The sequence below is a fragment of the Nerophis lumbriciformis genome, linkage group LG14 (genome assembly GCF_033978685.3).
Source record: "Nerophis lumbriciformis linkage group LG14, RoL_Nlum_v2.1, whole genome shotgun sequence".
In the NCBI taxonomy this organism is placed as follows: domain Eukaryota; kingdom Metazoa; phylum Chordata; class Actinopteri; order Syngnathiformes; family Syngnathidae; genus Nerophis; species Nerophis lumbriciformis.
The window spans coordinates 32,838,490-32,851,055 of record NC_084561.2 but is presented as its reverse complement, the minus strand read 5'-3'; the positions used below and the strand labels follow the sequence as shown (position 1 = coordinate 32,851,055).

At 39.3% G+C, this 12,566-nt stretch overlaps 1 protein-coding gene across 1 annotated transcript; it reads left to right on the top strand.

The window, feature by feature from the left end:
- Positions 1–1,019: 1,019 nt before the first annotated feature.
- foxf2b (forkhead box F2b) lies at positions 1,020–9,812 on the top strand. The gene is made up of 2 exons (XM_061976352.2): positions 1,020–2,075; positions 7,573–9,812. The coding sequence occupies exons 1-2, from the start codon at positions 1,184–1,186 to the stop codon at positions 7,734–7,736; spliced, it is 1,056 nt and encodes a 351-aa protein (XP_061832336.1). The 5' UTR covers positions 1,020–1,183; the 3' UTR covers positions 7,737–9,812.
- Positions 9,813–12,566: the final 2,754 nt, after the last annotated feature.

The window sequence follows — 12,566 nt, the reverse complement described above, 5'->3', positions numbered from 1 at the left end:
CCTTATATGAAACAAATATTATACACTCTGTTACAACAGGAATATAATGGAATATTTCCACATTTGGCACAATGTTATTCCTTATTTTGTAAACCAGTTTGAATCCTGGCCATAGTTGATTTAGGAAGGTTTATACATTTATGTTTTAATGATGTTAAACTTGCACACAAAACAATATTATTGAACAATGTCTTTCCCATGAATTATTGTTAGTACAGTATACATTCATTAAATTAAATTGAAGTTTGATTTAAAAAAAATATAAAAATCGGTTTGCATTAATAAAAAAAGCGTTAAAAATGTTGTATTGGGGCGCTTCCCAGTTTTCTCTATTTTGATTACAATTCTGCTATGGACACTAAAAACTAAATATACAGAACACAGCTAAATATATATATATATATCGTCAAGCTGGTATCAACTTTGTGGTATCAAAGCTATCGATATTTGGTTCGATCTACCCACCCCATCATCCAATGACTGACCAAACTGCCACCAGCAGGGTTTGTTTTTATTATGGGAGGAAATTGGGAGCTAAACACGCAGTAATTATACAATGTTGTCATTGCTTGGAAATTGCATGTTCAAAGGTGGCCCAATGTGGGCTAGGTGAGTGTTTATAGGAACTTTTACTGGTTCAAATTGGGTGTTTGGAGGGTGGCTCCGTCATAAAAATGGATTGGCATAGTTTGGTTGACTAATTCTGAGCTAATTGCAAGTAGTTTAGGATGGATTTGGAGGGAGATGGAGCTGTGGACAAGATTTTAGATAGATTTGAAGTCATGCAGGATTAAAGATGTCTGAAATAATAAATGGTCGAGCTTTGTTTGACTTGACTAGCGCGCAAGAGGAGGCTTTTCGTGTCTCGTCCCCGAAGGACTATAGATGCGCCACTTAACTCCACTGTGACACCCACTGGAATCTCGATCTGTTTGGGCTTGAAACAATAACATCGTGAACACGGTATATGATCAGCCCCCTCCGCCTCCCCGGGCTTCCTTTTCCTCCCGGGAGCTGTGCGCACTCGTCGTGCGTCAGAGCGCGAGTCATGCGTAACAGTACATGGATACAGATTTGCTCCTTTTTGATTAGAACCGCGCTTCTTAAGGACCACTTGTAGCGGAAGCATCACGACAAAGGACATTTAGTCATATTCGCATCAAGTGAGCAGCTCTCCTCACACATGACGTCTCCTCACCAGAGATCCAGCCCGGTGTCCGGCGTTATGCTGAACTCCCCGGCCGCCACAGAGAGCTCGTCCGCCGCCGCCGCGAAAGGAAAAAAGCCAAACTCCGGGTTACGGCGGCCGGAAAAGCCTCCTTACTCCTACATTGCTCTAATAGTGATGGCGATACAAAGCTCCCCCATTAAACGACTGACACTAAGCGAAATATATCAGTTCCTCCAGGCCCGTTTCCCGTTCTTTCGAGGCTCGTATCAAGGCTGGAAAAATTCCGTCCGCCACAACCTCTCACTCAACGAGTGTTTCATCAAGCTTCCCAAAGGACTCGGCCGACCCGGGAAAGGCCACTACTGGACCATCGACCCCGGGAGCGAGTTCATGTTCGAAGAGGGCTCCTTCCGGCGCAGACCGAGAGGCTTCAGAAGAAAGTGCCAAGCCTTAAAGCCCATGTACCGAATGATCAACGGCGTCGGATTCGGCGCCTCGATCCTGCCGCCGAGTTTTGACTTCCAGTCTCCGTCCTGCCACGGCAACGGCTACAACTTGGACGTGATGAGCAGTTCGATGGCGGGAGGCTACGATGGTCATCACGTCCCCCACATGTCTCCCAGCCCAGGGTCCACGTACATGGCGAGGGAGTACGAACCGGACAGCAGCAGCAGTCCCGTACCGTCGTCCCCGGCCATCGCCAGCGCTTTGGACGGCCACTCCCCGTACGCGAGTGCATCCGCGCATTGGACCACCTCCGGCGGGTCTCCCTACGTCAAACAGCAGCCTTTAACCTCCAGCAGCCCCGCGTCATCTTCTCTGTACTCCGGCATGTCACCTTACTCCCTGGAGCAGACCTACTTCAGCCAAAACCCCAGGGAGAGCCACGCGAACGACATATCAGGTATCAAAATGGATCACTCGTCACGATTAGCAAATGTTCATAATGAGTTCAAAGAATAATCGTCATTACATTATGTCTTAAATAGTTGAGCATGAACTCAGTGGAGAGTAAATAACAAACTATCATTTTCTATTTTAAAACGGTACCATTAAATTGGGGGAAAATAGCAATCAAACAATTATTAGGGGTATATTAATATTATCAATGCACAATCATGATCAATTTAATTGATTAATGATCGTTAAACTCGTGGTGTACTGCTTGAAATTAAAATATGATCACTGCTGCCTCTGGATGCATGCACATTACCTATACAATCATGCTTTGTCAAACATAATCTATTTTTATAATAACAATGTAAAAGGTTAATATATTCAGCTTCCCCCCTCCCATCTGCTTTCTTTTGTAAATTAAGTATTCATTAAATGTATGTATTGTTGCTATTGAAGCGATTGTAATGTTGATAACAGTAATTAATATTATCAATGCACAATAATTAATCAGTCAAAAGGCTGATTAATGTAAGCCTTTTGAATATAAACTTGTGGTGTACTACTTGAAATGAAAATATGATCACTGCTGCTTCTGGATGCACATTACCTATACACTGATGCAATCATGCTTCATCAAACATAATTTATTTTTATCATAACAATGTAAAAGGTTAATATAATCAGCTCCCTCCCATCTGCTTTCTTTTGTAAATTAAGTATTACATTTATGTATTGTTCCATTTGAAGCGATTGTAATTGATAACGGTAATTATTATTATTCATTGCCAATATTGTTTTTCCTATTGGTATTTTTATTGCTCCATTTCAAGTGCAAACATTGTCATTTTTGTGTTGTTGCTATCTACTTCACTTGTTGGCATTATATTTGTATATATCGGATTTGCTTATGTAGTTCTGTTATTGTTGTTATTTCTTTCTGTTTTATCCCCCACAATTTCTCCGTCCGTCTTCTTCTTTTTTTCCCTTTCTTCCCTGCTCCGGTCCGGCTGTGCCAAACACTAGTTATATCCTTTAATAAAATCAAATACGGTAACAAGAAAAATATATCACACTTCTCTCTACTGTACATCAACAATATGATTTGCCTGAGTGGCTGAACAGGACATATTAGAAAATAAATAATTATCCCTGATTTTCAGACAGAATATTTCACGATTGCATTACACGAATGAGTTATTTCTAGCCTTCAGGGTTATATAAAGCAGTTTGATAGATACTTAATTGGCCTCCCGAGTCACGCTAATTTACTTCAGCGCAACACAGTGAGGCTTTAGGAAAAGTCTTGAGGATTTCAAGAAGACAAGAAGCCCACACTGGAGCCTGAAAGGGTCTCAGAGGTTAACTAAACAAAGACTGTGCAGTTCAGACCACACCGGAGAGGATTTTAACCTCCGTGTATCCACATGAGACGGGAGGCCTTGTTCGACTTTGTTATTGAGCCCGTGGGAAGTGTAAATGCGTTGGTGTGTACACTACCTGGCCCGTAGTGCTGTCAGTCACAAACATTCTAGTGTCTCCGCAAGGGACCGACTGGGAGTTGTGATCGAGTCGCGGGTAAAGGCCAAAGTCTTCCTCTGAAAAACAAAGTCACATCTGGAGTCCTTATGACCTTGATGAAGCCACAGGCGCCCAGTTCTTTTTTTGCTGTCTTAAATGGAAGATCACATAACTGACATTAATAACCACCAGATCTCCTGATTTAAATGATTCTTTTCAAATTAATTTCACGGGACCTGATATGTGAGGCGAGCCGGATTATTTACAAAGAACCTACAGCAGCTGTAAATGTTTACACAGACTTAAACACAGGCTAAAATGTATAGTCAAAGAACATAATCCAATTATAAGTGTAATTATATAACCGTCAAATACATACAAAACACACATAAACACGCACAACAGGGGTGTCCAAAATATGATCTGGGGGCCACTTGTGCCACATAGCTCATTCTTTATTTGCCGACGGTAAAGATGGAGAGATGTTCATGGTAAAATATACAATTACAAAAAATAAAAAGCACACACACATTTTAGTTCATGGACAGTATGCACACATGACAACTGTACTAAAACAATGAAAGGATGACTTAGAAAACATTATTTACTCACATAGAAAACAGAAAAAATATACTTAAAAAAAAGGCTTTTATTCCTTTAAATAGCATCTTAACACAGGGGTCCCCAAACTTTTTGATCCTGGGGGCCGCATTGGGTTAAGAAAATTTGGCCAGGGGCCAATATATATATATATCCCCTTAAAATCCCCTGAAGAGCAGGGAAACCTGCGAAACAGGCTTGTAGGGATGAAATAGACTCTGTGTTTTTTCCTGACCTATACGTATATTCCGTTCTACCCCCGTTTAGAGCACTGTATAATGGATAAACCACAGTACCTCGACTATATATATATATATATATATATATATATATATATATATATATATATATATATATATATATATATATATATATATAAATATATATATATATATATATATACAAATTTCCTTTTCCTTACACTCAACAAACAAAAGTCATATGTCCACTGATGTTTAAAAACTCTACACTCGGAGTCTATTTTACGTTTCTCCAACAATTTTGCCATTTTCTTGTCCTCCTGGTAAGAGTCTCTGTTGTCGCAGTTCTCCACAGGCCAATGGTAAAGCTTGACTGTCATCTTCCGGGAATATAAACAATGAAACACCGGCTGTGTTTGTGTTGCTGCAGTCGGCCGCAATACACCGCTTCCCACCTACAGCTTTCTTCTTTGCTGTCTCCATTGTTCATTGAACAAATTGCAAAAGATTCACCAACACAGATGTCCAGAATACTGTGGAATTTTGCGATGAAAACAGACGACTTAATAGCTGGCCACCATGCTGTCCCAAAATGTCCTCTACAATCCGTGACGTCACGCGCTGACGTCATCATACCGAGACGTTTTCAGCAGGATATTTCGCGCAAAATTTAAAATTGCACTTTAGTAAGCTAACCCGGCCGTATTGGCATGTGTTGCAATGTTAAGATTTCATCATTGATACATAAACTATTAGACTGCGTGGTCGGTAGTAGTGGGTTTCAGTAGGCCTTTAAAAGTTTTTTTTAAGCTTTTTAAACTAAGAAGCCACGCGTACATAAGTATTCACAGCCTTCGCTCACTTTGGCAGAAATTACAAGCTTGGTACGCCTATCTTTAGGCAGCTTTGCCCATTCTTCATTGCAGCACCTCTCAAGCTATATCAGGTTGGATGGTAAGCATTGGTGCACAACAATTGTCAGACCTCACCAGAGAGATGTTCAATGGGATTCAAGTCTGGCCTTTGAGTGGGACATTGACAGAGTTGTCCTAAAGCCATTCCTTGTGATTAGGGTCCTGCTGAAAGATCTGAGTTCAAGTGTGATCTGGTATTTTAATCCAGGATGTCTCTGTACTTGCTGTAGTCATCTTTCCCTTTATTCTGGCTAGTCTCCCAGTTCCTGCCTCTGAAAAACAACCCCAAAGCATGATGCTGCTGCCACCACCATGCTTCACTGTCGGGATGGTATTGGCCTGGTAATGAGTGGTGCCTAGTTTTCTCCGAACATGATGCTTGACATTCTTGCCAAAGAGTTTAATCGTTGTCTCATCATCCAGAAACTTTTGTTTGTCATGGTCTGAGAGTCTTTCAGGTGCATTTTGGCAAACTTTTACCAAAAAATGGCTTCCATCTGGCAGATTTTTTTTACTCTTTACGTACAATTTTTTTTTAAATATTCAAATTCATAGGCAATTCATTAATGCCCTCTAATGGCAGCCATCATTTTACCTGGCCCGCAAACACCTGGAAACATGTGTCAATAAAGTACTTAATATTTTCTCACTAAATGTAATTGATTTTTTAAATTTTGACAGAAAAAATATATGTACTGCTTGAAATTGCATACATTTTAAACTTTAATAGTATCCAATATTGCAACAAATATTACAGTATGTTGTCATACTATCCCAACATGTTTTTGTCCAAATACTTACATTTACAGCAAACTACCCATCACATTCCTAAAAATGACAATAAATGTTACGTTGTTCTTACAGCGTATTATTGTAAATTGAAAAAAACTACAACTGTTTTTTCCGTTAAAATTCTGTTGACTGAGCTGCCAGTTTTTGACTGTAAAATATACGGTTGTTGTTTTTAACGGTGTATTACTGTAAATGGAAAGACGGTACATTTGTTTTTACGGTAGAAAAACTGCCAGAATAAAAAAAAAGAACTTGTACTGTTTCCCATTAACAAAATAATGTTGTAAATTTAACACCAAAATTCTGGTAACTAAGCTGCCAGCTTTTTCCGTGAATGTTTAAAAAAAGAACAAAAAAACCCCCACTATATTTTATAATAACATTTTGTAAATGTAAAGTTTTAAATTGACAGTCTGCTTCAAACAATTTATATAATTAATAATGAAATCCAGAGGCATATTCATACATTATTCGCTGTTACGAGTTACCATGTGGCCCTCAATGAAAACCACTTTGACATCCCTGTTGTAGAAGCACAACCATTTCTACAGCAATCAGGCCTGAATGGTAGAGTGTTTGCGGGCCAGATCTGGCCCCCGGGTCTTGTTTTCATTGAGGGCCACACCGTCATGGCTGCCATTAGAGGGCCACTTGTAACAGTAAATAATTAATGAATTGCCTATGAATTTGAATATAAAAAAATAAAAAATAAAAATAAATAAATAAAATAAAATAAATAAAAAGAGTAAAAAAAATCTGTGGATTTTACCACTGTTTTTTACAGAAGAAAAATGGAAGCTTAGTTGCCAGACTTTTACTGTAAAATATATGGTGTTTTTTTTTATTTTATTGTTCTTATTTTTACAACATATCACTGTAAATAGAAATACAGTACTGCTGTTTAATTTTATTTTGGCAACTCAGATGCCAGCTTTTTACCAAATAAAATGTGGTATCTTAAAATCATCAACCGTGGATTTTACAGTAAAAAACAAAACAAAAAAACTGACAGCTCAGTTGACTTAAAAAAACAAATATTGGTCTTTTTTTTCCCCTACTTACTGTAAAAAGCTCCCTACATTTTTTAGTAAAATTTATTGGTCATTTTTATAGTGTACAATTTGATGGAGAACTTGATTTGAAATCATAAGTTAAGCAGATATTTAAGTATTTATTTGGATTTTGACCAAAAACGTTATAGAATATAATATTTGTTGTAATATTGGACACTATGTTTTTCCCTGTCAAACTACAAAAAAATCTAATACCTTTAGTGAGAAAATAAGAAAGTAAAGAAAGAAAATATAAGGTATTTTATTGACACATATTATTTCCAGACTTTTGCGGGCCATATACAATGACGTGGAGGGCCAGATCTGGCCCGCAGGCCTTGAGTTTGACACATATGTGCTATAACATACTATGACTATACTATAGCTTCTCAAACCTCATTCAATTTCTCCTGACTTTCCTTCCACAGTGGGGATTCCACGCTATCAGAGCCACTGCGACAGGAAAGATTTTGTGTTCAACATCAATGGCGTCTCGTCCTTCCACCCCACGTCTGGCGGCTCCTATTATCACCATCACCACCATCATCAACCTCAGAACGTGTGTCAGGACATCAAGCCATGTGTCATGTGAGCGCTCTTTTCGAACCGGACAAAAGACACGCTGCAGTCAAACTGCACGTCAGCTGTAACAAAGGATTCTTTTGGGATCGGGTTTGTAGCAGAATGAGTTGCACAATGACTACTTTCTCATGTTGCCTCTTTGTGGACGTGACCAAATGTGCATTGAAGGAACATGAATGAAGAAACCCTTGTGGCCTTAAGTATACACATTGTCCAGATTTACAACGACAAGTGTTTTCTTCTTAAAAAGAAGCACCGAAAACACGTTTTTGTTTGTTTGTTTTCCTACTAATACAGGCCTGGGCAATTGTTTTGACTCGGGGTCCAAATTTTGAGAAAATAATGTGTCTGATTTTTAGGAACACTAATACAAAACCTCTCAATAATGTATGATTGAATGCTACAATGTTATGACGACAGCCTTAAAAAACGTAATGGAATTTTTTTTTTTTACTGAATGAAACAGCCAGAATGTACATGAAAGTAAACAATGTGGGGTTTACAATATTAACTACGAACGATAAAACACTGAATATTGACAACATATGAACGTCACACCCCCTCTTGATCGACATATTTTACAATCAAGCGAAACACAACAAAAATGCAACAAACACAGTGAAATATGAACGCGATGGGTAAAAAAAAAATCACCTACAATCTGATATATCTGATCACTAAGCTTTGGAACTTTGTTGTAAAAATCTCCTTGTCCCTGACACCCGCATTTCAGGCTGGCCGCTCTGGAAACACTCTGGGGAAACGCACCCCACCCACACTGCTTGGTGCCTCGTCTGAGCTGCTCGGACTTAGATTACCATAGTAACTAGTATATCATGCAAAAGCACAGATTCCAACTGAACTATACTTTGTATAGTTCAAGACATCACTGCACATCATAATGGCAGCTCCAGTTTCCATCTTAAAGATCTGAAAAAAAATATTTGGGAATGTCCAGCGGGCCAGATTGAAAAGATTAACGGGACACATGCAGCCCCCGAGCCTTAATTTGCTCAGGTCTGTACAATTAAATGAACCGAATGTTTCCCCAGCAATATTTCCGTGGCTTGCTTTATATTAATTTATTCATAACAGTAAAATTGTAATATTTGACATCATGATAAACCAGGAGTTCAAGTACCTCGGAGTCTTGTTCACGAGTGAGGGAAGAGTGGATCGTGAGATCGACAGGCGGATCGGTGCGACGTCTTCAGTAATGCGGACGCTGTATCGATCCGTTGAGGTGAGGAAGGAGCTGAGCCGGAAGGCAAAGCTCTCAATTTTCTGGTCGATCTACTACGTTCCCATCCTCATCTATGGTCATGAGCTTTGGGTTATGACCGAAAGGACAAGATCACGGGTACAAGCGGCCAAAATGAGTTTCCTCCGCCGGGTGGCGGGGCTCTCCCTTAGAGATAGGGTGAGAAGCTCTGCCATCCAGGGGGAGCTCAAATTAAAGCCGCTGCTCCTCCACATCGAGAGGAGCCAGATGAGGTGGTTCGGGCATCTGGTCCGGATGCCACCCGAACGCCTCCCTAGGGAGGTGTTTAGGGCACGGCTGACCGGTAGGAGGCCACGGGGAAGACCCAGGACACATTGGGAAGACTATATCTCCCGGCTGGCCTGGGAACGCCTCGGGATCCCCCGGGAAGAGCTAGACAAAGTGGCTGGGGAGAGGAAAGTCTGGGCTTCCCTGCTTAGGCTGCTGCCCCCGCGACCCAACCTCGGATAAGCGGAAGAAGATGGATGGATGGATGGATAAACCATTGTTAAATTAGTTTAAAATGACATTCAATGACAAAATACAAGCTGTCGAAAATGTACTGTTGACACACCACCATTTTGGAGAAGCCATATCCTGGGATAGTCACATGACTGTCAGGTGACAATTAACTACACTTTCCAATGTTTTGGACTTAATGAGTAAAATAAAACACCAAGCTTATATTAGGCACATTTCAGGACATTTAAAATGTTGGGGTTCTTATGGTTGTTAAATGTTTTCTCTTTGGACAAACTACATGTTATCTATGTTTTATGATTATTATTACCCACACCAAACATTGCACTTATTCTATAGCCGTGCCTCCTGTAAAATGTTCTAATAAAAATGTTACTACATTCTTGTTGTTTATCAGTTTGCATTCATGTGTGCAATATAGTACATGTGTTCCCAGGCAAGCACCACACCTTTTATATATTATAAGTAATGCAATAATAATAACTAGATGAAGCAATTCCTGAGGGAATTGCGTGTGAATGCTCCTATGCTGTAGTTTGAACTGAAATGCTAACAGAATGTAGTATGAATGTAAGAATAGTTGGAATGTTGCATTTGTTTCAATGTTGAAGAATTAGAATTTCCAGAAAAAAATGGAATTTGGTTTGGAACTTGGGAAAACGTTAGTTTGAATATCCAGGATGAGTGGAATGTGTTGATGTTGGAATGGTTTGAATAGGTTGAAAAATGTGGGAATTGTGCAACTTGGAAAAATGTCCCATTCATTTCAACGGGAACTTCCTGGAAATTTGGGGAAAAGCGGGATTTTTTTTTAAATGATTAGGAGCATAAATGAGCTGAATTGGTTGGTGTTGGAATTGTTTAAATCGGTCAAGAAATGTTGAAGTAGTAACAGTTTTTTAATTGAAAAATGGTATTACGGAATTTAGGGAAAACCGGGAATTTAAAATGTTTTTAAACCAACTTGGTTTTTTTGTCCTGACTAAGAGGGATGTTTTGACAGTGGAAGGGTTGAAATGGGTTGAAAAATGTGAACGGAATCATATTGTACTAAAAAAGGTTAGAAATAAGCTAAAAAAAAAATTAGGAATTCCTGGAAATGTGTTGAACGTAGAAAAATGGTTGTTTAAATTTCCAGGATGAGTTGAATGTGTTGAAGTTGGAATGGTTTGAATGGGTTGAAGAATGTGGGAATTGTGGAAGTTTAAAAAATGGATAATTCATTTTAAATGGGGAAAATGTTCCTAAAAACTGGGAATTCTAGGAAATCCGGGACTTTTTTTTAGAATTGTTGAAAGAGTGCACACAATTCCTGAACAGGCTGAATATTTTGAAGTTGGAAGTTCCAAGGGCGTCACTAGACCTAATACTGGGGCACACCTGGGGTACAAATAATTTATGAGAGCGCACAAAGTGCGCAAGAAAAAAAACATATTCAGCACTTATTTATCATAAAAAACATAAATAGTTCTTTAACATATTCAATCATATCAGACTATGTTGTTGTCTAAATCTTTGATTAACCACCTGAAATGCAGTACATTTCCTTGTGACAAAAAAAGTCACCTGACAGGTTTTTTGTTTTCCAAAAAATAGTTTTTTGTTTTTTCCTCATATGGGAGGTTTTGTATTTCTGCCATCGATATCCAAAATCAAATGACTCAGAGGGGGAAAAAAGGAGAAAAAAACATGATTGGGACATCGTTCATCAGTCAACTCATCAACTTTCATCTCTCCCTCACCTATTCCAGCACTCTGTTGTTCCACTTTGTCAGGACAGACATGGAAATATATTTTAAAAAATCTAATTGGGGCAATAAACCCTGATATTTTTAGCCATCTTTCTGGTGACGAATACAGAAATTGTAAAAAAAATTCTGACAACAAAACCAGCCATTTTGCTGGTGACAAAACAAGATTATTTTAGTCAAAGATAAACCGATTAACAAGACAATTCGACTGTGCTATTTTTCTATGAAATAAACTTGGATGACTAAAAAATTTGGCTCATGACTTGATGATAGGGGAAAAAAACTGTTCTTCCCATTTGAGAACCACTGCACCATCCATAGGCCATACTTGCCAACCCTCCCGATTTTCCCAGGAGACTCCCGAATTTCAGTGCCCCTCCCGAAAATCTCCCCGGGCAACCATTCTCCCGAATTTCTCCAGATTTCCACCCGGACAACAATATTGGGGGCGTGCCTTAAAGGCATTGCCTTTAGCGTCCTCTCTCACCTGAAACTTTCACCCCTTAACAGCCGCATGCTGTCCAGGCGTCCGCTTTTCCTCCATATAAACAGCGTGCCGGCCCAGTCACATAATAATGTAGCGTTGGACGGGTTTACCAAAGGTCTTTACTCGAAGATGTCAAGAAATGCTGACACGTTGTATGATCTTTTAACTGGTTTAATGATAACGTTAATTTCAAACACACACACAAACACAAAACACGCGAATGCAAAGCATACTTGGTCAACAGCCATACATGTCACACTGACGGTGGCCGTATAAACAACTTTAACACTGTTACTAATATGTGCCACACTGCCAACCCACACCAAACAAGAATGACAAACACATTTCGGGAGAACATCTGCACCGTAACACAACATAAACACAACAGAACAAATACCCAGAACCCCTTGCAGCACTAACTCTTCCGGGACGCTACAATAACACCTACGGCTTTTGGAGCACCTGCACACACAACAAGAAGGAGACGAAACAGAAGAACGAAGAAGAGACATGGCGACGATGAGTAAGAAAAAGAAATACGCTTGCAAGTTCCAAAATTATTGGAAAAAAGAATTTCATTTCATCCAGGACAGCTCGAAGGGGAAGGGATATGCTGCCTGCACCTCAACCATATGAATTAGCCATGTGCGCATTGTTTTCTGAGAAGTGAATACAGTAGCAATCAATTACCAAGTAGTTTTCAATGGGAATTTTGGGATTTTCTTTTTAAATGCTAAAATATTAGAATTTTCTGAATGAGTTTAAACGATTGGTGTTGGAATTTTTAAAATCGGTCGAGAAATGTTGAAGCATTTTTAATTGAGAAATGGTATTTCAGAATTCCTGGAATTTTGGTAAAAC